This window comes from Chamaea fasciata, unplaced genomic scaffold (assembly GCF_029207755.1).
Source record: "Chamaea fasciata isolate MVZ Bird 193981 ecotype frontalis unplaced genomic scaffold, bChaFas1.0.hap1 SCAF_51, whole genome shotgun sequence".
In the NCBI taxonomy this organism is placed as follows: domain Eukaryota; kingdom Metazoa; phylum Chordata; class Aves; order Passeriformes; family Sylviidae; genus Chamaea; species Chamaea fasciata.
In genome coordinates, this window is record NW_027094136.1 from 770590 (window position 1) to 796731 (window position 26142).

At 48.9% G+C, this 26142-nt stretch overlaps 1 protein-coding gene across 1 annotated transcript; it reads left to right on the top strand.

The window, feature by feature from the left end:
• The first annotated feature begins 12450 nt into the window (after positions 1-12450).
• Positions 12451-15124, top strand: LOC136304115 (olfactory receptor 14C36-like). Its single transcript, XM_066207770.1, has 2 exons — positions 12451-12459; positions 14183-15124. The coding sequence occupies exons 1-2, from the start codon at positions 12451-12453 to the stop codon at positions 15122-15124; spliced, it is 951 nt and encodes a 316-aa protein (XP_066063867.1).
• The last annotated feature ends 11018 nt before the right edge of the window (positions 15125-26142 follow it).

Sequence of the window (26142 nt, forward strand, 5' to 3'; positions counted from 1 at the left end):
GTTGCTGAGACTGATAGAAGAGATTTTATATTTCCATGCACGACCAGTGCTTTGTGCTGGGGTTAGCTGATGAAATCTCCCTCCGAGGGCTGGATTCCCACCTTGGGTTGGCCAGCCTTCGCTGCAGTGTGTCTGGGGATCCCATGACATGAAGATCTGTGAATTGTCGGCTTGTCTCACAGTTGTGTTCTAAACCCTAAAACAGGAGTGTTCTGAAGTCTCAGGCAGAGGAACCGAAGTGAAGTTTGTTTCTTGCGTTCACACCTCAGGTATCGTCACTGGAAAGGGCCTGCGGGAGGAGGTCCCTCCTCTTCTGCAGCACCATATCCTGAAAGTGGCTTTGGAACTTCCTGCCAACAAGTTTGCCTGGTTCAGAGGACAGGTAAGAGGCTGGTGCAAAATTATGTTTGCTTGCTCTGTTGTCCTCAAATGTTTTCCTCTGGCATCGCCTAGTTTTAAATTAGTCCAGCCATTTTAGGGGTGACCCTTTTGTAAAGCAGCAGGAATTACAGTCTTAGCAGTAGTGAAAACTCCCTTCTGAGCTGGAAGGTTTTTTACAGGAAAAACATTTTTTGCCTCCCTGATGAACGGAGGAGAAGGTTGCTGTAGCTCTTTGTGTCTCTGGAGATGTTCCCTCACAAGAAAGAGTGTGCTGGATTCCACTTGTCTGGAAAGCCTGAGCTACAGACCAGGGAAATGAGCTACTGATGGGAGCCGTCCCACCCCTTCCCAATGAGGATTCCAACATTTTTTAATGCTCTCCATAATTGGTGGAAACCATCAGGGCCCCAGCTTTTTTTTACTGCAGGTTTGTCAAATAAGTACTCTGTCAAGACTTGGCTTGTCATGTCAGGAGAAAGGAGTGGACCTGGCTTTGAGGAGGTAGCAGGGATAGACATGGAATGATTAGGGAATGAAATATGATTGATGAGGGAAGTTGCTTTGTCTTGGGCCCTTTCAATAGTTGGGGGTTTCTGTTACTACGGTCTTCTTCCACTTTTCAGGAAAACATTTTGCAAATGAATGCAACGATGCTGGCTCATTGACTGCAAAGTAGTGTAAATGATCCCACTGGTTTCTGGCCGTGGGACTTTTGGACAGGTCTGTAAAGTAACACGCTTACCTTGCATATCATTGTCAGTGCAACATAGTCCTGTACAGTGTTGCTGTAGCGGAGGAATTCTAATACATTTTTCTTGCAGGACATCTCTGAAACAGAGAAGCTATCTGGTGAAAAATCAGTCTTCTATTTACTGATGAAAATGTCTGTTGCAAGTACCCACTCTCATCTGAAAACTTCCAGCAAACAATTAATCATCAAGGTACATATTTGAATTGAAATATTGGGATATTTACTATATCCCACTGGTCTGAAATGCCAGGATGGTAAAATTTTTTCTTGAAGCAGCAGATACCTTTACTGCATGATTGTGTGGTCGACACCTGATTCAGGTTTAATTTAGCGATGATTTTCTTTGTTAGATCAGTAGTTTTCTAAACTGTCCTACAGGCTATTGTTAAGGTGCACTTTTTTTCTGCCTGTGATGACATGAAGATGTACAACCCTCTGAAAGCAGTATAACCTGCTTTCCAGAAATTATAGAGGTAAGCTTTTTAGTGTCCACTGTGCAGTTGACAAGTCCCACTAGTGAGTGGAAAGAAAAGGCCTCTTGAGTTGAGGGGGTGAGGAGAGTGGCAGGTACTTCTTTTCATCGACCTGCGCTTACTCTTTTCTTTCCCAAAAGAAGGAATCATGAAGTTACTGTACAAAAAGTTCTGCATCTCCTGGAGTTTTGTATTTGAGGTGCTTTGAGGTTTATTTACACACCTCCCCCTTTGTTTCCTGGACAGGTTTTACGTGACAGTGGAGTGTTTGAGTACACATGGAAGGGAACTTTCAGTTTGGCTGGAACATTTGGATAATGCAACAGAAGACCAGAAGGAAGCAGTGATTCAGCTTTTGGAAAGGGTAATAGTGTTCAAATTAGCTGGATAAACAATGCAAAGAATAATTGTTGGGAGTTAGGTTTGTTCCTTCTTTCTCTAAAGAATTTTTTCCCACAAGTTACCAAGGAGACCAAGTGTTGGATACTTGAGAGTACTTAACCGAAACAAAGAGGTGGACAAAAGGTGGAAGGGGGAGATAACGCAGGTAAAAGACAAAGCTTGAGGCAGCTGCGGGCTCTTCTTTTTCCGGCGTTCGGGGAGAGAGAGAATGGCTGTTGCTGGCTGGAAAAGTTTCACTGTGGCCAAAAGGATCCAGTCCTGGAAAATCTACTATCATCAGTTCTGCCTCGCCTTCGGATCCTTCGGCGCTGCTCCTCTTGCTGCAGCGTGACCCTGCACCCCCTGCGCTGCCGGGACATCCTGCCCCTGCCTGTCGGGACACCCTGCCCCTGCCTGTCGGGACACCCTGCCATCCCAGCTACCAGCCCGGGACTTTTCCACTGTTTCAGCTTGGTGCTCTGAGGATCCTGCAGAGACACCGAAACCAAACTGCCCTATTTTTTGTGAAACAAAACCCTCAAGGATCTTGGTACTGTTTTCGTTTATTATTAAAGCTGTAGTTGTTTGGTGAGGGTTTTTTTGTGTTTACTTTGTAATACATACTAATAAAAAACTGCTATTCCTATTTCCCAAATCTTTGCCTAAGAGCCTCTGATTATAATTTATAATTAAAAAAGAAAAAAAAGAGATTGAAGGGGGGGAGGGTTTAGACTCTCCATCCCAAAAGAAACTGCAGTTGTTTTTTTTTTTATTACCTAGCAGATACCTGTCTTCCCAAACCAAGAGAGGGTCCAAGGCGTAAAGCCCCTCCTGTGCAGGCAGAGCTGCAGCAGAGCCGTGGGGCAGCTCTGCAGCCCCGGGCCCAGTTCCCTCTGCAGAGCACAGGGCTGGGAGCAGCTGCCTGGCACTGGGGGGCTCTGGGAGGGGGCACAGCTGGCTCAGGGTGACTCTGTCCCCAGTGCCCGGCTGTGGGCAATGCTGTCAGTGCAGCCAGGGAAGGAGCTCCATCTCATTTAATCCAGTGCCATCATTAGGACACTTGAAAGTCTCCCTGAGATTTCCTTCCAAGCTTCCAGCTTCCCTCCGCAATGCAAACCTGCCCTGTAGCATCTTTGTGTTATCTGAAAGCCCACAGGGAGACACACAAGTTCTGTGATGGAGAAAATGCTGTTGGGTTGGTCGAATGAGTCCCGTGTGTCCTTGGGTACAAATGTGGGGCTGAGCCCTTGAGAAGAGGATGGACATTGGGTGGACTGTGGTGGATCCATCAGCTCTCAGCAGTGTCAGGATGGTTTTTAAAGGAAACATGGGAGGGTGATCATCCCGTGTAGGGGACAGGTGAAAGCCCAGAGAATCCTGGAACAGGACAGGGTGACAGACCTTCTCCCCTCATTCTCCATGCACCACCTTGCCTCAGAGAACTTGCTCTGTTCTCCCTGAGCGCAGCAGCAGAAATGCTGAGAGTTTCTGACATCAAAAATAGTCAAGTGGAGATGAAGAAAAGCTGTTGAAAAAACTCTAGAACATTTAAACAGACTTTACCATTCCTGGTCACTGGCAGTGGGAGTACAAGCTGACAGAGACTTCTGTATCAACAGGGTTTCAAAGTGGAACACGAGGACAAGGTTCCCTGTCCCCCTCTCACGTCTGCACGGCAAGGCTGAATTGTAAAAACCCTGCATGTAATTGCCCTGAACCTGAAGACCCACTCAGCCAGCACCAACCAGGGCTCCCCAGTTGGAGTTTAAGGAAAATCTGCTAGAAAATCAAAAGGCTGTCAGTGTGATACAGAAGAATGGTCTGTGGGAAAAGGCTTTGATTTTACTGAAAGAACTTTCTCCTAACCTGTCACTGATCTTTTCTCCTTGAACAGGCCCCCATGGCCAGACACAGCAAATGTCCAACAGCAGCTCCATCAGCCACTTCCTCCTGCTGGCATTGGCAGACACGCGGCAGCTGCAGCTCCTGCACTTCTGCCTCTTCCTGGGCATCTCCCTGGCTGCCCTCCTGGGCAACGGCCTCGTCATCAGCACCGTAGCCTGCGGCCACCACCTGCACAGCCCCATGTTCTTCTTCCTGCTCAACCTGGCCCTCACCGACCTGGGCTCCATCTGCACCACTGTCCCCAAAGCCATGCACAATTCCCTCTGGGACACCAGGACCATCTCCTATGAAGGATGTGCTGCACAGCTCTTTCTGTTTGTGTTTTTCATTTCAGCAGAGGTTTCCCTCCTGACCATCATGTGCTACGACCGCTACGTGTCCATCTGCAAACCCCTGCACTACGGGACCCTCCTGGGCAGCAGAGCTTGTGTTGGAGAAGGGAGAGGCGGACACCAGGTGGTCGTCAACCAAGCTCGTTTATTGTTAATTCACACAATGCTTTTATAATAACACTAATAAGCTCATGCATATTGCAAAAGTTAAGCTCAGGATTGGTGCTCAGACTAAAAGTCAGCTACGCCTCTTTCTACATTTCTTTGTGGTTACATAGTTTGAGTAAGTTTTAGTTTTACCGTGCTTCTCCCTCATATCTTTCAGCTACAAGGCCTTGTTATCGTATCCCAGCTGTGCTCAAGGACATGCGAAGCTTACTGCCTTGCTGGTTCTCATGAGAGTGCCTGTGTGCTCAGCAAAGCTCCCTCATGTCTTGCATGACCTTTTGCAGCTAGCCAGTTATCAATCACACTCTCCACACTTCCCCCGTTTTTCTGTTGGACAAGAAGGGTGGTATTAAATGCAGTATCCACCATTTTTTGCATCATTTTTTTGTAAGCACAAACAACAACATGGTAAAATCAATACAGCAAAAAAAAAACACTATACTAACTATTATAGCAAATTTGACAATAGAACATAGCCATGCACTCAAACCCAATAATTTTAGCCAGCCATCCAAACTTAACCCTGTTTGTACTCGTTAGTCAACACCACTCCCAGCTGGGCTAGGACATCATGGCCAATAAGACACTGCACAGTGGGAGGCAAAGCAACAATTGAGAACACAGTTTGCACCAATTTTTTATCTAGCTTTACCAATAGTAATGGCAATTTTTGTGCCAATGTCAATCCACCGACCCCTGTAACTGGATGTACTCGACTGCAGTGGCCAATGTTGCGGCCAGTATTCTGGAGCAATTATGCTAGTGTCTGCACCGGTATCCAAAAGACCTTCAAGTCTTTTCTGCTCCCCTTGTTATTCTATGGATACCGTACGCCTTGGCCGATCGTGTAGGCCCATAGTCAGCAGGGTAAGTCCTCCAGAGGAGCCAAAGCCTTGGTCACCTCTTGACTGAGCATGGTGTGGAGGTAAAGCCTTAGTAAGTTGTGGCAAAGGTACCAGCTGAGCTATATGTTGCCCCTTGTCAATTTGAATTGGGGGAGTATTAGTGTGTCCATGATACAGATTTCCCCTGTATAATCAGCGTCTATTACTCCAGGTAGAACGAACAGTCCCACCATTGTAGCAGATGAGCGACCCAATAATAGGGCTCCCATGGCTTGTCCTTTTATTACTATAGGTCCTTTTATTCCCGTTGGTATTTTTGCCGGTTGGGTAGTCAGTAAAGTTATCCTTACTGCGGCTGCCAGGTCCAAGCCGAGGCTTCCTGGGGTGACTGGCTGGAGGGTTGTTGCATGTTGTTGGTCGCAGCAGCTACTTGTGTCGGAGCGTGGCGGCTGGGGGGTGTGCCGGTCTTCCCGTTTCCCGAGTGACGTCGTCAGACTCTGAGACTGTGTGTGTCCGATCGGCAGTTTTGGCACCAGACATTGTTTGCCTGGCAGTTTCGCCGTATGTGACCAGCTCCTCCACATCGATAGCACCGCATCCCGCCACTAGTGGTTGGACGCGGCGTGCTGGTTACCGTTGCTTGTAAAGGTGCAAGAGCGGCAAGTACCTGCTGTGTTGTAGCCTCTGCTTGTTTTTTCAACCCTATTCCAATTTCCCTCAAAGCATCAACTACCAAAGCCTGACTCCCCGTGGGCATGTTGGACATTCGCTCCAGAGCTTCCTCTATAGACCAATTGGCCCCTAGAGTATTTAGTACATTCTTTGTAGCCTGATTGCTATTTTGCAGCGCACACTGTTTTAATAGTGTACCTTTCATAAACTCAGGAACTCCTGCTTGGTTAATTGCATTAGTTACTTTATCTATAAATGGTCCAAAAGCCTCATCCCTTCCTTGCTTTATTCCCATATATGCAGAGATCCCACCTGGCTCTTTAATTCTGTCTAATGCCTGCCGCACCAGGCACATCGCTTCACAACACTTAAAAGGACCAAGAGTTGCCTGTGCTTCTGTTCTCAAAAAATTACCAAACTCCATTAGTTCCTCCATAGTTATGCCCTGCAATGGATCACCGGGTCTCCTGTTCACTGCTACACTTTCCTGACAGAGTGCCTGCCAATGTGCATTAAATAACAGCTGTTGATGTTGTGTTAGAATAAGCTTAACTATAGAGCGACAATCATTCGGCAGCAATACCTGAGTAGTCCAAATGTAATCCAGCATCTGCCTTACAGGCTCACTAGTAACCCCGTATTTACTTGTAGTATCTCGTAACTGAGACAAAATTTTCCAATCAAGAGCAGTCATTGTCGCATTCAGCCCACCCTCTGCCACTGGCGTAAATACCACCGGACAGGCGATCTCCCTTGCCACCTCTGCGGCTTCAGAATCCCCTGAGTCCATAAGGTGTTTTGTTACAGCTGCCCAGGCTTCTCGCCGCTCCCGTGCAATGGCCCCCGCTAGGTCACTTTCAGCCCCAGGGATCGGCTCACTGCTTTGGGCGGGGGGTTCCAGCACTGGGTCAGACGGTGCTGATGCTGTGGCAATTGAAGGGGCTGAGCCAGCAGAATAGGGTGCCATTACCGGTGGCAATTGAACTGAGGACAGGGCAGGGGGCAATGGGTAATCAAACCAACTGTTATAACTTTTATTTTTATCCTGAGCCTGCTGAGACTGAGTTGCTGCCCTTTTCTCTGCCTGATAATGTAACAACTCATTGTGCACCACCTGCCACAATTTCCCTAATTTCTTAGCAGTTTTATCATCATCTAAAGCTGCCTCCCATAACTTATCTCCGAACTTACGCCATTCTGATAATACATGAACTGTGTGGGGATTTTGAAACATACCCTGAGCATACCCATATGCTAACAACCCAGGGAGTTCCTTTTGCAAATCAATTCCCTTAACCCTACGCTGTTGCAAAAAAGAAATGAATAAATCATATGCTGCTTGCCTTTCCATGATAAATGAACGTCAGCGCTGTTGCAGCCTTACAAGGTCCGGCAGCACGTATCGGCTAGGCTCTCCAATGAGGTCACCTAGGGCGCGGCACCCTCCTTTTTCTTTTCTTGGTGCTTTTCGCCGTCCCCGCTGCTTAAGGACTCGAACTCTACGCCGTCCCACCGTGGTGTTCTATCACGTTGTTGCGGTCACCATTTGTGGGAAATCCGCGGTGGGAGAAATGTGGCACTCAATATGAGTGATCGGCAAATCTCGTTTATTGATAATTCACACAATGCTTTTATAATAACACTAATAAGCTCATGCATATTGCAAAAGTTAAGCTAGGATTGGTGCTCAGACTAAAAGTCAGCTACGCCTCTTTCTACATTTCTTTGTGGTTACATAGTTTGAGTAAGTTTTAGTTTTACCGTGCTTCTCCCTCATATCGTTCAGCTACAAGGTCTTGTTATCGTATCCCAGCTGTGCTCAAGGACATGCGAAGCTTGCTGCCTTGCTGGTTCTCATGAGAGTGCCTGTGTGCTCAGCAAAGCTCTCTCATGTCTGCGTGACCTTTTGCAGCTAGCCAGTTATCAATCACACTCTCCACATGACACTACAGGCCTCGGGCCTCATGGAACCAAGGGAACATGGAACAGATCTGGCTGGTTTGGCCCCTTGGGGCCCTCCTGACCAGTCCAGCTGTATGTAGAGGGCTGCTACTCATCTGCCACAGAAGCACTGGGGCCCTGTGCTTTCCTTCCTATGGAAAAGAACCATCCCTATTTCCAGGCGCCCATGGCTGAAATTCGAAACCCCTGAAAAGTTCCCTATATCCATGGGTTTGCTCCCAGCCAAAAGCTGCCAGGAGAGACAAGTCTGGATGGCCTTGGCCTCCCAAGGGCTGTCTCTTATCTACTACCAAACACTCAGGCTCAGTGCTTTCCTTCCAGTAGATTAAAACTGCCTTTCTCATCTAGGTGCCAATGGCCAAAATTGGAATTCCACATCCAAACTTCTGTCTACCCAACGATTCCTCCCAGACAAAAGCTGCCATTACAGACAGGTCTGTCTGGCCTTAGCCTCTGGTAATTTTCTTAAACTATTAGCAGAACATTTTAATTTCTCAAAAACTTGGAGAGGGCCCAGAGCTCTCCCAACATCGGTTTTGGAGGCCTCAACCACATGACCACAATAGAGGGACAAAGGAGCTCTGTGCTCACTGGAGTGGAGACTGAGGACAGCAGTGGAGAGCCCTGGGAGGGATTGAAGGGTGGATTAAGAGATGGTGGATCCTTTTCACATACGAGAGAACAGCCAGAGAAAGAAAGAGTTAATGCCAAGGACACCTGGGGAGGCCCAGATTGAGAACAAAGAGAAAGGAATTGCACTCCCAGGGCAGGGCTGTGGTGCAACATGTCCCCCCGAAGGAGTCTGGAGCAGCCCAAGGCTCTGTGTGGCCAGGCAGAGGCAGGCAGGACGCAGAGCTGTCAGCAAAGGAAGGGCCCAGCCAGGTGGGGCAGCCGGGGGATGACGACAGCCTGCAGGGACAGAGGCGCAGGGCACGGACACCGTAGGACAGCCTGGGCTGCACAGGGCACAGGGATGGGCAGCAGCTGCAAGGCCCTGACAGAGCCAACTCCTGCAGCACTTTGGCCATGGCTGCTGGGCCTGGGCCTGAGCCATGAGGAGGAGACAAGTGACCCTTGCAGGCCTGGGGCCTCATTGCCTCCTTGTCCCTGCTCAGCAGCCTGGCAGGGGCCGCCCCATGCTGCTGCCCTTGGCATTGCACATCCCCACATCCCAGTGGGCCGGGAAGAGCCCTGAGCACTGAGGGAATGTGGTGGTTTAGCATGAATGTAAAAGATTTTTTTTTTTTTTTTTAAGAAGGAATAGTATGGATTGACAGCTTGGTTGACAAATAAGAGCGTTGTACATGTCTCTTGGGACCCAGTCTTGAATCAAAGGTACCAAGTGACTCAGTCATCTTTCTATATCTGGCTGGCGAGGAGTTAACACCACTTCATAAGTCAGAGGTTCGGGCTAGGCCTCCCCAGAGCCAGGCCCGGCAAGGCTTTGGGAGGGCCACTGCCTGTAGGAGAGCTGCCTGGGCCGGCACTGTCCCCTTTTTCTTCCAGCTCCTCTGATGGGGAGAGGAGGAGGATTGCAGATCGGCAGTGCTGGCCCTGTGCCAGGGGCCGTGGCGGCCGGTGGCCGTGCTCTGGGCTTGACTGCCGGAACCTCTTGTCTCACAAAATCACAGAATGTGTAGGCTGGAAGAGACCTTCAAGGTCATCGAGTCCAACCCAGCCCTAACACCTCAACTAGATCATGGCATCAAGTGCCACATCCAGTCTCTTTCTCAACACATCCAGGGATGGTGATGCCACCACCTCCCTGGGCAGACTATTCCACTTTTTAATCACTTGTTCAGTGAAAAACTTCTTCCTAATTTCCAACCTGGATTTCCCTTGATGCAGCTTAAGACTGTGTCCTCTCGTTCTGTCAGTGGCTGCCTGGAGAAAGAGACCAACCCCCCCTGACGACAAACACCTTTCAGGGAGTTGTAGAGAGTGATAAGGTCACCTCTGCGTCTCCTTTTCTCCAGGCTAAACAAGCCCAGCTCCCTCAGTCATTCCTCACAGGAGTTGTGTTCCAAGCCCCTCACCAGCCTTGTTGCCTCCTCCGGACACGTTCAAGTATCTCAACGTCCTTCCTAAACTGAGGGCTCAGAACTGGACACAGCACTCGAGGTGTGGCCTCACCAGTGCCGAGTACAGGAGAAGAATGACCTCCCTGCTCCTGCTGGCCACACCATTCCTGATCCAGGCCAGGTGCCATTGGCCTTCTTGGCCACCTGGGCACACTGCTGCCTCCTGTTCAGTTGCCTGTCGACCAGAACCCCCAGGGCCCTTTCTGCCTGGGCACTGTCCAGCCACACCATCCCCAGCCTAGAGCACTGCAGGGGTTATTGTGGCCAAAATGCAGGACTCAGCACTTGGACTTAATAAACTTCACCTTGTTGCACTCTGCCCACCCATCCAACTGTTCCAGGTCTCTCTTCAGAGCCCTCCTACCTGCCAACAGATTGACAAATGTTCCCAGCTTAGTGTCATCTAAAAATTGACTAATAAGAGATTCAATAGCCCCATCCATGTCGTCAATACAAATGTTGAACAGAGCTGGCCCCAGCACAGACCCCTGAGGAACACCCCTGGTGACTGGCTGCCAGCTGGATGCAGCACCCTTCCCCACCACTCTCTGGGCCCGGCCATGCAGCCAGTTGTTAACCCAGCAAAGAGTGCTCCTGTTCAAGCCGTGGGCTGCCAGCTTTTCCAGGAGCGTGCTGTGGGAGACAGTGTCTAAGGCCTTGCTGAAGTCCCAACACACAACATCCACAGCCTTTCCCACATCCACCAGGCGGGTCGCCTGGTCATCAAAGGAGATCAGGTTGCTCAAACATGACTTACCTATCCTAAACCCGTGCTGGCTGATGGAGGAGAGAATTTTGAAAATTCTTCTCTGGAGCTCCAGGGAGCTAATCCAAGTTTGAGTTGCTTTAGATCAGACCAGGGGTGGAGGAGGGTCATCCATCAGTGTTCTTGAGCATGATTCTTCTCCATGCTCCCCCTGCTATCACTTTCAGCCTTGAAGTTCTGGGAGTCAGCTGGAGAAGGAGAAAAAAAAAAAAAGGACTTTAGGCAAAGACATTAACCTTTTTCCCTCCTCCATAGAAGACAGAGTGATTTGAAATGTAAGGAGAGAGTATGAGACAAAAGTTAGCACAAGAACTGATAAAGACTATTGGAAGAAGTGGATGTTTCTGACCAGACTTCTCTGGATGTGAATTACAGAAAAATAGATTATTATAATGCTGTTTGGGAGAATGCAAGTTCTAGTCAAACAGTTGTATGTACTGATATGAATGAGATTTAATTTAGGATTTTGAATAGAAAATATACCTGGCTCCTGGGAAAAAATAAGGAAGTCTCAGCCTTTGAGATGAAGATGCTTCTAGAAAGGAAGTAATTTTGAAGTTCCGGCTCCTAGGCATAAAAGGAGGTCTCTATTTCTTTTGAGATAGTGATGATTTTAGAGAAAGAAGAAGAGAATCCTTGCTTTATACTAGAAAAGCATTCTTAAAATGGTACCCCAAACATGCAGAGGCCCATAAGCAGCTTGGGAACCTGTTATATGGGTGGGACTGCACAGAATCTGCAAAAATTCCGTGTGGTTGCAGATTTGTGACCATGAGAACCACCAGACCTTTTCCTGTGGCATGTATCTCCATAAACTCTAGAGAGGCTCCTCTCCCAAGGTGATGCAGGATTGTGTTTAAATAGTTGCAACTGGCTAAAAATCATAGTTTTCTCTCTGTTGAGTGGGAAAGTGAACGGTTTGTGGTAAGTGGAAAGATGTTTGAATGTCTCATTTTTCCTTTTTCTCTTTTCTTAGTGTATGCTAATAAAATCTATCTGTTTTTACTTTTAGGTTGAGCCTGTTTGAGCTTTTTCTCCCAAAATCTTATCTCCCAGCTAGTAAACAAAATTCAGCAAACATAAAACCACCACAGGAAGGGACAGCATCTGCCTTGCCAGGGGCTGGAGCTCAGGCCTTGGCCTTTTGCATTCCTGAAACACATGCAGGTTTGCTCAGCATCAGAGACACCTTTGCCTTTTTTGTCCCCACCTGTCATCAGTGCCTGCGGTGTTCTGCTCTAACTGGAACCTGGGGACACTTTCTCAGGTGTGTCCCTCAATGGGACCCATTTAAAACTTCAAGAAACTTTGGCGTTTTTAATCTGACTTTGAGTCCTTGAGAAGTTTTTTGAACACTCTCTCAGGGACTGAGTCTGATGTAAACAACAGCAAATCCCCAAGAGGCTCATTAACATCCTTGTGCTGTGTCTGTGCTGCTGAGCTGGGCCGGGCTCCTGACACAGAGGCACCTCCTGGCAACCAAGATGAGCTTCAAAAAGGCATTTCTCCATCAAAGTGGCTCCTGTGCACAGCCCAGCAGGGCTGGGGCACTGCTTGCAGCCACCCTGGGCACAGCACGCAGGCACAGAGAGCTTCAATCACTCAGGGCTGGGAAGATGCTGAGGACTGACTGGGCGAGAATCATTTCCAGCCCTTGACACTGGAAGCCTCTGGCTGCAGGACAATGCAGCTGCAGCTCCTGCAATGATCTCCTAAAGCAGGAACATCCCATTATGGATTCTGTAAGTACAACTCAGACTATCTCTGCTGTAAGCATGTGGACATGCTCAGGGCTTCTGCTCACTCCAGGAATATTTCCAGGACAATAATTTTTATAAAGATAAAATTTACTGAGTCATTGTTTTCAGTTTCTTACTCCTGGTGAACGGGGGGGATAAATAATAAACAATTTCATGTTTAAAAGTCCCTAAGGCATCTGAACTATACCTCCAGTGCTATTCATGGGTTCCCAAAAGTGCTTTCATCCACTCCTTTGCCCATGGACAGCACCAGCATCACCTTCACTGGAGCCATCAGGCTTAGTCTGACCTGTCCTTTCTCCAAGCTCCAAACAGAACCTGCCCCCAGCCAGTGCCCTGCAAACAGGCAGGTTTCTGTAGGGCCAAGGAGAGTGCACAGAGATTTGGGGTCTGTGAGTGCTGGCAGGGAGAGATCAGGAACAGGGAAATACCTCCAGGAGAAAAATCTCCAGGAAGCAGAGAGAAGATCAGGCAATGAGAGAAAACAAAACCCAGAAATGCTGTGGCAGGGAGAGATCTCCAGAGGATCCTTTCCAGTGCAGCCCCTCCCTCGGAACAAGCCCCCTCCCTCTTGTCCCCCAGCCAAGCCTCTGCCCTCAGGGCTGGGGGTCCAAGGCATGAAGCCCCTCCTGTGCAGGCAGAGCTGCAGCAGAGCCGTGGGGCAGCTCTGCAGCCCCGGGCCCAGTTCCCTCTGCAGAGCACAGGGCTGGGAGCAGCTGCCTGGCACTGGGGGCTCTGGGAGGGGGCACAGCTGGCTCAGGGTGACCCTGTCCCCAGTGCCCGGCTGTGGGCAATGCTGTCAGTGCAGCCAGGGAAGGAGCTCCATCTCATTTAATCCAGTGCCATCATTAGGACACTTGAAAGTCTCCCTGAGATTTCCTTCCAAGCTTCCAGCTTCCCTCCACAATGCAAACCTGCCCTGTAGCATCTTTGTGTTATCTGAAAGCCCCACGGGGAGACACACAAGTTCTGTGATGGAGAAAATGCTGTTGGGTTGGCGGAATGAGTCCCGTGTGTCCTTGGGTACAAATGTGGGGCTGAGCCCTTGAGAAGAGGATGGACATTGGGTGGACTGTGGTGGATCCATCAGCTCTCAGCAGTGTCAGGACGGTTTTTAAAGGAAACATGGGAGGGTGATCATCCTGTGTAGGGGACAGGTGAAAGCCCAGAGAATCCTGGAACAAGACAGGGTGACAGACCTCCTCCCCTCATTCTCCATGCACCACCTTGCCTCAGAGAACTTGCTCTGTTCTCCCTGAGCGCAGCAGCAGAAATGCTGAGAGTTTCTGACATCAAAAATAGTCAAGTGGAGATGAAGAAAAGCTGTTGAAAAAACTCTAGAACATTTAAACAGACTTTACCATTCCTGGTCACTGGCAGTGGGAGTACAAGCTGACAGAGACTTCTGTATTAACAGGGTTTCAAAGTGGAACACGAGGACGGGTTCCCTGTCCCCCTCTCACGTCTGCACGGCAAGGCTGAATTGTAAAAACCCTGCATGTAATTGCCCTGAACCTGAAGATCCACTCAGCCAGCACCAACCAGGGCTCCCCAGTTGGAGTTTAAGGAAAATCTGCTAGAAAATCAAAAGGCTGTCAGTGTGATACAGAAGAATGGTCTGTGGGAAAAGGCTTTGATTTTACTGAAAGAACTTTCTCCTAACCTGTCACTGATCTTTTCTCCTTGAACAGGCCCCCATGGCCAGACACAGCAAATGTCCAACAGCAGCTCCATCAGCCACTTCCTCCTGCTGCCATTGGCAGACACGCGGCAGCTGCAGCTCCTGCACTTCTGCCTCTTCCTGGGCATCTCCCTGGCTGCCCTCCTGGGCAACGGCCTCGTCATCAGCGCCGTAGCCTGCGGCCACCACCTGCACAGCCCCATGTTCTTCTTCCTGTTCAACCTGGCCCTCACTGACCTGGGCTCCATCCTCACCACTGTCCCCAAAGCCATGCACAATTCCCTCTGGGACACCAGGACCATCTCCTATGCAGGATGTGCTGCACAGGTGTTTCTTTTTCTATTTTTCATTTCAGCAGAGTATTCCCTCCTGACCATCATGTGCTATGACCGCTATGTGTCCATCTGCAAACCCCTGCACTACGGGACCCTCCTGGGCAGCAGAGCTTGTGCCCACATGGCAGCAGCTGCCTGGGCCAGTGCCTTTCTCAATGCTCTGCTGAACACAGCCAATACATTTTCCCTGCCCCGGTGCCATGGCAATGCCCTGGGCCAGTTCTTCTGTGAAATCCCACAGATCCTCAAGCTTTCCTGCTCACATTCCAAGCTCAGGGAACTTGGGCTTCTTGCTGTTAGTGTCTGTGTAGCTTCTGGTTGTTTTGTGTTCATGGTTTTCTCCTATGTGCAGATCTTCAGGGCTGTGCTGAGGATCTCCTCTGAGCAGGGTCGGCACAAAGCCTTTTCCACCTGCCTCCCTCACCTGGCTGTGGTCTCCCTGTTTCTCAGCACTGGCACATTTGCCAATCTGAAGCCCCCCTCCATCTCCTCCCCATCCCTGGATCTGGCATTGTCAGTTCTGTACTCGGTGGTGCCTCCAGCCCTGAACCCCGTCATCTACAGCCTGAGGAACCAGGAACTCAAGGCTGAAGTGTGGACACTGATCACTAGACGATTTCAGAAACATTAAACCACTTGCTTATTTCTGCAAATCACTTGTGATAGAAGTCATCTTTGATACCACTTGTTGGTGTGGTTGTCAGGGTTTTATTCTTTCTTTGAGTTTTCAGTGGTGTTCACAAAGCAAGGCCATTGTTTGTGCCCTGTCTTGTTTTGTTTGCCTCCAGATTTTCTGTGGTCAAAGACTGTGTCAGTGAGGAGCTGTGCACTCAGTGGCTCTAAATGAACTAAAGAGTCTCCCAGAAAAGTTTTCACTGGAGATCCCTTGTTTTGTTCCCTTCCCTTGCAGCTGCAGCAGCAATGTCTGTGTGCTAACTGGGGACAGATCAGTGCTGGCACAGCAGCTCTGCCCCAGCTGGCCACACCATTCCTGATCCAGGCCAGGAGCCATTGGCCTTCTTGGCCACCTGGGCACACTGCTGCCTCATTTCCAGCCTGCTGTCCAGCAGTCCCCTCAGGTCTGTTTCTGCCTGCCCCTGTCCAGCCACTCTGTCCCCAGCCTGTAGCACTGCAGGGGTTGTTGTGGCCCAAGTGCAGGGCCTGGCCCTTGGTCTTGTTAAATCTCCCATTGTGGGATTTGGGCCCTGGATCCAGCCTGTCCAGGGCCCTGTGCAGAGCCCTCCTACCCTCCAGCAGATCCACACTCACACCCAGCTTGGTGTCAGCTGCAAATTTGCTGATGGTGGACTCAATCCCCTCATCCAGACCATCAATGCAGATATTGAAATCCACGCTGGCTGGGTCTGATCCCTCGGCCATCCTGTGGGTGCCGTGTGATGGCACTCAAGGTGATCTGTTCCATAACCTTGCTGGGCACCGAGGTCAGGCTGACAGGCCTGGAGTTCCCCAGATCCTCCTGCCAGCCCTTCTTGGGGATGGGCTCACATTGGCACCTCCAGTCCTCTGGGACCTCCCTGGGGAGCCAGGACTGATGAGAAATGATGGAGAGCAGCTTGGGGAGCTCATCCACCAGCTCCTTCATCCCCCTAGGAGCGGTCCCGTCTGGTCCCAGGGACACCTGTGAGCATCTGAGTGGCTCAGCAGGTCAGCAGCTGCTTCCTCCTGGATTACAGGGGATCTCTTCTGCTCCCTGTGCCCATCTACCAGCTCGGTTGAACACTTGTCCTAAAGACAACCTGACTGATTGTTGAAAACTGAGGCAAAGAAGGGGTTAAGTACCTCAACCTTTTCCTCATTTTTGGTAACCATATCCCCCCCAATAAGGGATGGAGATTTTCCTTACCCATCCTTTTGCCATTAATGTATTGATAAAATCATTTGTATTATCATTTACAGAAGCAATCTGCTTAAGTCCTAATTGAGCTTTCACCTCTCTAATTTTCTTTGTGCATGACCTAGCAACATCCTTTAATATTTCCTGAGTTTCCTCCCCGTCTGTCCAAAGGTGATGTACCCTCTTTTTTCCCCTGAGTTCCTGCAAAAACCATATGCTTAGCCAGGGCAGTCATTTTCCTTTCTAGCTCATATTTTGGCACAAAGGGACAGGCTGTTCCTGCCCCTTCCAGATTTCTTTCTTGAAGTGTGTCCATCCTTCTTGGAATCCTTTGTTTTAAGGGCCGTTTCCCTTAAAAAAATTGGTACCTTATTTGCCACTCCCCAAATCTGCATCCTGAATAGACTGAAGTCTGCTCTCTGTCAGGCCAGTGTAGAAGTTTGTTGATTCCCCTCCTTTTTTCATAATATTTAAAAAATCAAAAATTGCATCATCACTGTACCTCTGACCACGACATCTCCCACCAGCCCTTCTCTGTTTGTCAACAGCAGCAGACATCTTTCCTTGGCACTGGGAAGAGAAGGAAACCTCCCCAAAGCTTGAAAGGTTTAGCCTGGAGCTGAGCAAAAAGAAAAGTCCCTCCAGGGCAGAATTTTGGTGCAGGAGGTGTCCCAGCGTGAGGCGGGGCCATGGCCTGGCTCTGTATGCCAGGAGCCGGCAGCGCTGGGTGTAGGGAGCCCAGGGAGGGCACAGAAATGCTGGGCTGAGAAATGCTGGGGGGACAGCGAGATGGGCGTGTGCAGCCGGCCAGGGCACAGCAGCAGCACGCACAGGGGGCACAGCCTGCAGGACACATGGCCAAGGGCTGGGCAGGGCTGGCAGGGCCACAGGCACCCAGGCCTTTGTCCCCTGGGCTCTGCCAGCGCCTCTGCAGGCCCCACAGAAGGAACTTTCCTTTCAGGGGCTGCACTTTGCTCCTGCCCGGCCCCTCCCTGAGGAGGCTGGCAGGGCTTGCAGCTTTGTGCCATTTGTCCTTGCTGCCCCTCCCATCCCACTGCCCCACAAGCAGCCCCGAGCCACCCGGGAGGGACAGGCCCTGCTGTGCCAGGCCTGGGCTCAGGGCTTGGCCTTTCTGCTGCCTCCAACCAGCCCAGGCCTTGCTCAGCATTGCAGTTCCCTGCTCACAGCCTGCGGCTCCCTGCAATCCTGGCCTCAAGGATCTGCTCTCAGCAGTCCCTGGGGAGCCTTTGGCACTCCCTGCCCTCAGTGGGGCCCAGGGATGCTCCAAGGGACTTGGAGTTTTGCTTCTGCCTCCTTGAGCAGCTTCTTCAACCCTCTCTCCATGCCTAAGCGTCCTGGACTCAGCCCCAAATCCAGTGTGGAGCTCATGAAAATACAGAATACCTTCACGAGCTCTTTCTCTTCATTTGCCTTCAAGTCTCCAGGGCTTGTGCAGCTGCTTGGAGTCAGTTTGGAGTTCTGTTGAGGGAGATTTGAAAGTGCATCTCATGATTTTGGTTTTTTTTTTTTTTTCTTTTAAATCAAGGGCACAGTTTTAATATTTCAGTTCATTGAAGCAGTGACAGAAGGATTCCCCAAGTGATCTTAATTTGAATGTCTCCTTAGGAGGTCTGGGCATGGTGAAGAATGAGCCCCTTGCAGGCTGACCTTGTTTGGACAACCTGCTCCTCACCCCAACCTCACCATATCTAACCTCACCCACCAAGGACTGACATCCCAAAACATAAAAAAAATATGTCTTTAAAAAAATAAAATGTAATTATTTTTAAAATATAATTATATTTTCCAGATTTATAATGTTATTACTGTTCTTTACATACCTAATTTTATATTTATATTGAAAAACGTATACATTTTTAACAATTAAAAAAATATTGGTCATTTGTTCTAAGTAATACAATTCCCTTCATTAATTCATTGACCTCTATTGTCTATTGATTTGTCCCTTCTTATGCTAATTAGTCCTGTTTTTAGTCCTTTTGTAATCGTGTTCATCATTTTCTCAGACAGGGTAAAAGGGGCTACTTTGGGGTCCACGGAGACGTTTCTGGGGCACATTTGGGGATGTTTTGGAGCTGGGGAAGGAATTTCTAGAGAACTTAAGGGTCTGGAGGACACTTGGGGGAGCCGCGTGGGCCCTTGGCGGGGCACTAAAGGATTCTGTCGGATAATTCGGGGTCCGGGCGGGCACTTGGGGGCCCTGAGGGGACTCTCTGGGGCGCGGGGGATGATGGGAGTTGTAGGCGCGGGTAGAACACGGTGTAACGGGGCCGCGGAGCATCACGGGAGTTCGAGGCGCGGCTCCAATGGCTGTCGGGGGGCGCGGGGCATGACGGGAGATGGAGTCACGGCTGGAATAGGGCTCTGTGTGCGCCGCGGAGCATGCTGGGAGCTGTAGTCCCGGAAGTGGCTCGAACGGGGCGTTTGGGGTCCGGGAAGGCGCTTGGGGGACACTTCTGCGTCCGAGTCGCGACTTGAGGTCCTCGGGGGGCACGTGTGCGGTTCGGGAGCACTTGGGGGGAGCTTGGGGAGCTCGAACCGGGCTCTTGAGGCCGCGGGGCATGGCAGGAATTTTAGGCGCAGAACCGTGTTATGAGGGGCTCCGAGGCCAGGGGGGATGATTGGAGATGAATTCCCTGAAGTCACTCCAACGGGAATCTGTGGGGTTAGGGCATTCAGGGCATCCAGGGATGCTTTTGGGGGGGGGGGGGGGTGTGCTAAATGTACGCTGAGGGAACAGTTAGGGATCCTGGAGGGTCTGGGGGACAATTGTTCACTTCAACGTGTTTATTTGCTCGTGAAACATACGTATTGTATTTAAAACTTAATATTCCATAGGTGTAGCTTCCATAGGCATAGATATCAATAGGTCTAAGTTCAAAAGCAAATGTTCCATGTAACAGAATCATGTTCTCTACTGTTAAAAGCAAAATTAACCAAAACAAACAAAAAAGAGAGTGTTAACAATTGATGAGAAAGGAACAGAAAAGGTTGTTTGCCACTGTAAACTTTGTCTCTGAGTCTACATTTCAAATAACAAAGGTGACCCATCTGGAGGAGGATTTCTCCTCAGGAGAAATGTCTTTCTAAAAGTTTTCTTTGTTGCAAGGAGCTGCCTCTGTGGCAGGAGCCCAGCCCAGCTCAGCAGCACAGACACAGGACAAGGACTTTAATGACTCTCCCGTGGATTTGGTGTTGTTTACATTCAACTCTGTCCCTGAGAGAGTGTTCAAAAAACTTGTCAAGTACTCAGTTAAATTGAAACACTGAAGTTTCTTGAAGTTTTAATGGGACCCACAGAGAGACCAAATGGAGAAAGTGTCCCCAGGTTCCATCACTGCAGGCAGTGATGACAGGTGGGGACAAACAAGGCAAAGGTGTCTGTGATGCTGAGCAAACCTGCATGTGTTTCAGGAATGCCAAGGGCCAAGGCCCAAGCCCATCCTGCCTGTCCTCACTCACCTGGGACCTGCTTTGCTCAGAGAGCTGCCTGCACTCAGGCAAAAAGGGCTTTTCTATTTTTGAAGCAACGTAAAACTCGTAATTTTCCCCACTGAAAACAGACACACTCCTCATGTGTGTGCCAGCCCAAGGGGCCACCAAAACCACTCCAGCCCTGCCCTGGGCCGGCTGTGAGGGTGGATCAGCATCCCAACCTGCCCTGGGCCACTGCACGGGGCTGTGGCCACGGAAACACTGGGACAAATTGGGGACAAAGACAACAGTGTCGGGAAGACTGGGGAATACTGGGGCGTGCTATGGAAGATACTGGGGGGAACTGGAAGGGAATGGGAGTGAACTCAGGTGTATTGGGAGGGACTGGGCTGTACTGGGGATGAAATGGGCTGTAAAGGGGGGCACTGAAGGGCCACAGGGGTAGAACTGGGCTGTACTGGGGATGAACTGGGCTGTACTGGGAAGAACTAGAGGGGTTGAATCGGCTGTTCCCGCCTCCGCAAACTCCCATTTGCCGAGGCTCCCGCCCGTCACCGCCAGCACCCAATCAGTGCCAGGAAACCGGGGCCTCGGGGCGGTGCCTGGTGTCGGTGCCACGTTTCGGTTTTGCCTTCAACTCCCGTCATGCACCGCGGCCCAATTGAGCCCCATTGCACCCCGGACTACAATGCCCGTCATGCCCCGCGCGCCACAGAACCCCGCCCCCGCATCCCCCCTCCCCCCCATGTGTACCCTACGTTTCCCCCAGACCCTCCAGGATCCCTAAGTGCCCCCTCAGTATTTATTTGGAACCCCCCAAAATCGTCCCCGACTCCCCTGAATGCTCCCAACCCCAGAGATGCCCGTTAGAGCCACTTCTGGGAATTCATCTCCGATCATCCCCCGTGCTCTCAGAGCTCTGCCCAACACAGTCTCGCGCCGAAAATTCCTGCTGTGCCCCGTGTCCTAAAGCGCCCGATAGGAGCTCCCCAAGTTCCCCCCAATTCCTCCCGAACCGCACACGTTTCCCCCGAGGGCCTCAAGTCGCGACTCGGACGCAGAAGTGTCCGCCAAGCGCCTTCCCGGCCCCGCCACAGCTCGGCTTTATGCACTTCCGGGACTACAGCTCCCAGCATGCTCCGCGGCGCACACAGAACCCTATTCCAGCCGTGACTCCATCTCCCGTCATGCCCCGCGCCCCACCGACAGCCATTGGAGCCGCGCCTCGAACTCCCGTGATGCTCCGCGGCCCCGTTACACCGTGTTCTACCCGCGCCTACAACTCCCATCATCCCCCGCGCCCCAGAGAGTCCCCTCAGGGCCCCCAAGTGCCCGCCCGGACCCCGAATTATCCGACAGAATCCTTTAGTGCCCCGCCAAGGGCCCACGCGGCTCCCCCAAGTGTCCTCCAGACCCTTAAGTTCTCTAGAAATTCCTTCCCCAGCTCCAAAACATGCCCAAATGTGCCCCAGAAACGTCTCCGTGGACCCCAAAGTAGCCCCTTTTACCCTGTCTGAGAAAATGATGAACACAATTACAAAAGGACTAAAAACAGGACTAATTAGCATAAGAAGGGACAAATCAATAGCCAATAGAGGTCAATGAATTAATGAAGGGAATTGTGTTACTTAGAACAAATGACCAATATTTTTTTAGTTGCTAAAAATGTATACCTTTTTCAATATAAATCTAAAATTAGGTATGTAAAGAACAGTAATAACATTATAAATCTGGAAAATATAATTATATTTTAAAAATAATTACATTTTATTTTTTTAAAAACATAAATTTTTTCTGTTTTTGGATGTCAGTCCTTGGTGGGTGAGGTTAGATATGGTGAGGTTGGGGTGAGGAGCAGGTTGTCCAAACAAGGTCAGCCTGCAAGGGGCTCATTCTTCACCGTGCCCAGACCTCCTAAGGAGACATTCAAATTAAGATCACTTGGGGAATGTTTCTGTCACTTCTTCAATGAACTGAAATATAAAAACTGTGCCCTTGATTTAATAAAAAAAGAAAAAAAAACACCAAAATCATGAGATGCACTTTCAAATCTCCCTCAACAGAACTCCAAACTGACTCCAAGCAGCTGCACAAGCCCTGGAGACTTGAAGACTACTGTAAGAGACGGTCCGAAGATCCCTCATCTGCCTCACGACCATCGTCAAGGACAGAGACTGAAACCCCTAAAAGGGACTTTAAAATCTCAACACAGGAGTTCTGGCCTGGCTGAGGTGGGATGTTGGCCAAGTGCTGCCTGCCGGTGTGTTTGATGGAAAAACCCAGCACCCATATCGGAACATCAGAATCTGAGCAGAAACAATGGGCAAGTCACAGTGAAGTGACCGCGCCTGCTGACACTGCACCTGCTGACGACCGACTTGTTCTGGGTTCTCTAAATGAACACACTGCAATGATTTCCCCCACCTGTTTGGCCAACTGCCTGTCGCTTCGGAGAGGACTATAAAAACCCTGGAGACCCCCGCTCACTTTTGTGATCACCCCACTGGAGAAACTCGCGTCTATAGGCATCTTCAAAAGCCTCGAGGACTCGACCCTCCATGTTGGTAGCTATAATCCCCTTTCCCTCTTTTCTGTCTTTCTTACTATTCTCTTTTTCTCTCCCCACTATCGCATTTGTTGGCACTAAATAAAGGTGCATTTGTGATTGAGTAAACTGAGTTTGTCCCCCGCTGTGTCTTTTGCGCTCTGAGATCCCTAAAACGAACCATCACGAACCCCGCTTGTGTGAGCGGATCGTGACATTAAATTGGCGTCACGGACAGGATCTTGATGGACAGAGGGGTTGCGGGTTTTATATTGTTTGTAACAGGGGAAGGACCCTCGTCTCAGCCGCACCTAGCACGCTACTTCGATGAGCGCTGTTAGAAAGCAAGGGGGGCGAGGGAAAATTCCCGCAAACTGTATACACCCAGGCGTATAGCACTCCCTGTCATCAGGATTTTCACAAAAGGATCTCATTATGCAAAAGATGGGACTGTAGTTAGGTTTTGTTTTTGTGTTTTGGGCTGCTTGGTGTAGTTGAGGAGACAACCATTTGTAACTAAGGTGAACCTCCCAGGCAGTTTTGGTCTCCTCGCCCATTCCAGGGAAGCGAAGGGAAACACAGTTGTAGCTGTGCTTTTGGTGTAACTTTAAGAATACCTCCCTGAGAGTGGTTTTGGTCCCTTCACAAAATGAGTGAAAAACATAAGAATGCATTTTATGCTTTGTTAGCTAAACATAGTGCTAGACCTTCTCCAGACAGAGAAAGGTGGGCACAGAATAATTGGTTTAACTTTAAAAACATTGTAGATAGAATATATTCTTTACAACGTGATGCTAGATACAAACTGGGCAGAAATAAAACCATTCTTTGCTCAGTTTTGGGGGCCTGTCTCTCGGCAGCCATAGCAACCTGTTTTAAACGGGTAAGTGAAGAAAAAGCAGTAATAGAATCCCTGCAAAATTTGGTAGAAGCTTTGCAAAAACAATTAGAACAGGAAAGAAATCAGAATTATTTGCTGCAGATTTCCCTTGCAGAAGGGCAAAGTAAAAACTTAAAATCTGCAGATTCATCCACAGAAATAGAAGGAAAGGAGACATACAACGTTAAACAAATATACCCTCAGAAAGAATTAGAACACATGCAAAATTTTGGGGAACACTGTTGCTCCAACTTGAGACCTCTCATTAAAACAGAATATAATTATATAAATGAAGAGGATCATAATCCCCACATAACCACCAAAGAAATACCATACACGGCCACTGAATTAGCTAAATTAAAGAAAGAATACTCCCGCCTCCCAAGTGAATCAGAGACAGAGTATGTTTTTAGAGTCTCACTCACTGGGGGCAACCAAATTAAATTAAGTGAACAAGAAGCAAGTGGCTATTGGGGACATGGAGTTTTCTTAACAACAGGAAATATGCGTGCTCCATGGTCCCTGACACAGCGTGCAGCTTACTGGGCAGGGGGGTTAAACCCCCTTGAGAGGGGCGACCCTCTGGCAATAGTCGGCACCTCAGACCAACTCCTAGAAAACATACACAAAGCTGCATGCTTGCAAATGATACATGAGAGAAAATTAATCTCTGGCTATGAGTCACCAATGCAACAGCCTGTCAAACCTGAGATTATGACCTCTTTAATTCGAGGTCTGCCAGAGTCTCTTAAACCAACAGCAATTCTTCAAAAAACAATAGCATCTATCTCTCCGCTAGAGAGACTTGAAAGATTTCTTGGCCATACAAGAGATCAAACTGGTTCCACTGACTCCTCACCTTTCACAACTCCTAGCACACAATATAACAGCAGTCATAAGGTTTGGACATGGAGTGAGGTAGCAGAGGAGTTAATAAGTTACAGTAGAAAATATGGACCAGTGAAGTACTCAGAGGACAAACCAGAAAAACCCAGAAGAGTCAGGCACATTGCTTCTCCTAATGAAAAATCAGAAAAGGGAGAACAAATTTCCAACCAGCAGCAGCTGTGGTCACTAGGACTGAAAAGGGGAGTGCCGCGAGAAATAATGGATAAATTGCCTTATGATAAATTGGCTAAAATAATTTCTAATTGGCCCTGTCCCAAACCCATTGTGTTGGAATCATCCAACCAACAACCCAGCGCACCTCCTCTTCCACAAACCTTGGGCAACAAGCCACAGCACTCCCTAGCACAAGTTTTAAACAATGAGACACAGCAAGTGGGGGGTGTTCAACAGAAAATAACTTCCCACTTAGAAAGCCTTGTTTTGCAAATCCCCTCAGAAAAAATACAAAAACCTTCTCAAGAAGTAAAATTTTTGGGTATCTGGTGGAAAGGAGGTATGACATGCATCCCACCTGACACCCTAACCTCCTTAGATCAAATTAAAGTGCCTGAGTCCAGGAAAGATCTACAGCATGCCTTGGGATTATTAGTGTTTTGGGGAAAAGACATTGCAGATTTTTCAATTTTTGCCAAGCCTCTTTATGATTTGTTGAGAAAGGGAGTAAAATGGGACTGGTGCCCTTCTCAGGAAAAAGCATTACAACTGTTGATTTTTGAAGCCACAGCTCATCAGGCCCTAGGCCCGATCCACCCAACAGCTCCTTTTCAGGTAGAATGGGGATTTGCTTCCTCACGGTTGTCAGTACACATATGGCAGTGGGGTCCTGAGGGTCCGACATGGCCTGTTGGTTTTTATTCCCGTGGTTTCAGAGATGCTGAAAAGAGGTATATTACCTGGGAAAAAGGCTTGTTTGTGGTTAGCCTAGCTCTCCTAGAAGTAGAGAAGATTGTACAACAACAACCAGTTGTTTGGAGAGGGCCTTTCCAAGTTTTTAAGTCAGTTACTACTGGGACTCCCCCATCTGACGGGGTGGCCCAAACAGCCTCAGTAAGAAAGTGGTATGCTCAGACTGAACATTATTGTAACATCTCAATAACCGAAGGAGCTGTGAAAAAACTAGCAGTACAAGAAGCAGAAAACTTGGATAGCATCCAAGACAAACCTGCCTCAGTCATTATCCCTCCCTTTTTCCCCAAACAGTCAGCAAGTCCTTGGTTTACTGATACTTTTCCTTTTGGCCCAACAGCTCCAAGCATAGTTCCCTCACTACGGGGACCAAGTGATTCCAAGAATCCAGCACGTTACCCTGGACAACCTGTCTTGGTGGACCTCCCCACGGTGGGAGAGGTACCACAAGTGCTAAAACCCCCTCTGAATAAATACACATGGGTAACCTTTGATGCTCTAGAGAAAGAGTATCGAATAAATGCACATTGGAGAATTTCCATTGTTCTAACTTTCTGCCTTCTGGTGGCAGATTCTGTTGTGCTTACTTTTTACAGGAGAACTCCGAGGGACATGAAGGCCATATAAACCATGATAAATATTTTAAATTGGGAATTTTTAGAAGTATTAATGAAAAAATTGGCTGTCAAAACTAGGGATTTGACCAAATTACAACAACCATTGTAGTTATCCTTATTGGCTTTGGGGACACATCAGTGGTTGCTATCAAACATATTACCAAATTGGGAAAAAGTGAATGTGAATGATCACAAATTGATAATTAATACACTTGGTGCCACACAAAGCAATGTCTCTTTGGCTTTTAGCTGTATTCAGACACAGCTTTGGATGCAGACAGTTGTTGCCTCAATCATAAGGGAATGAAGAGAAAGCACTTTTCCTACTGAAATTCAGAAAATAATTTGAGACAATGCAAATGATTTTGAAAAGGAATTCCAGTCCTGGTGGAAATTAGTAAACTTTACCTATAACCCCAATACCAACACAGTTACAGCTTTTGTGTTAATCATATGTAATGCCTCTGTACACTCGATATTT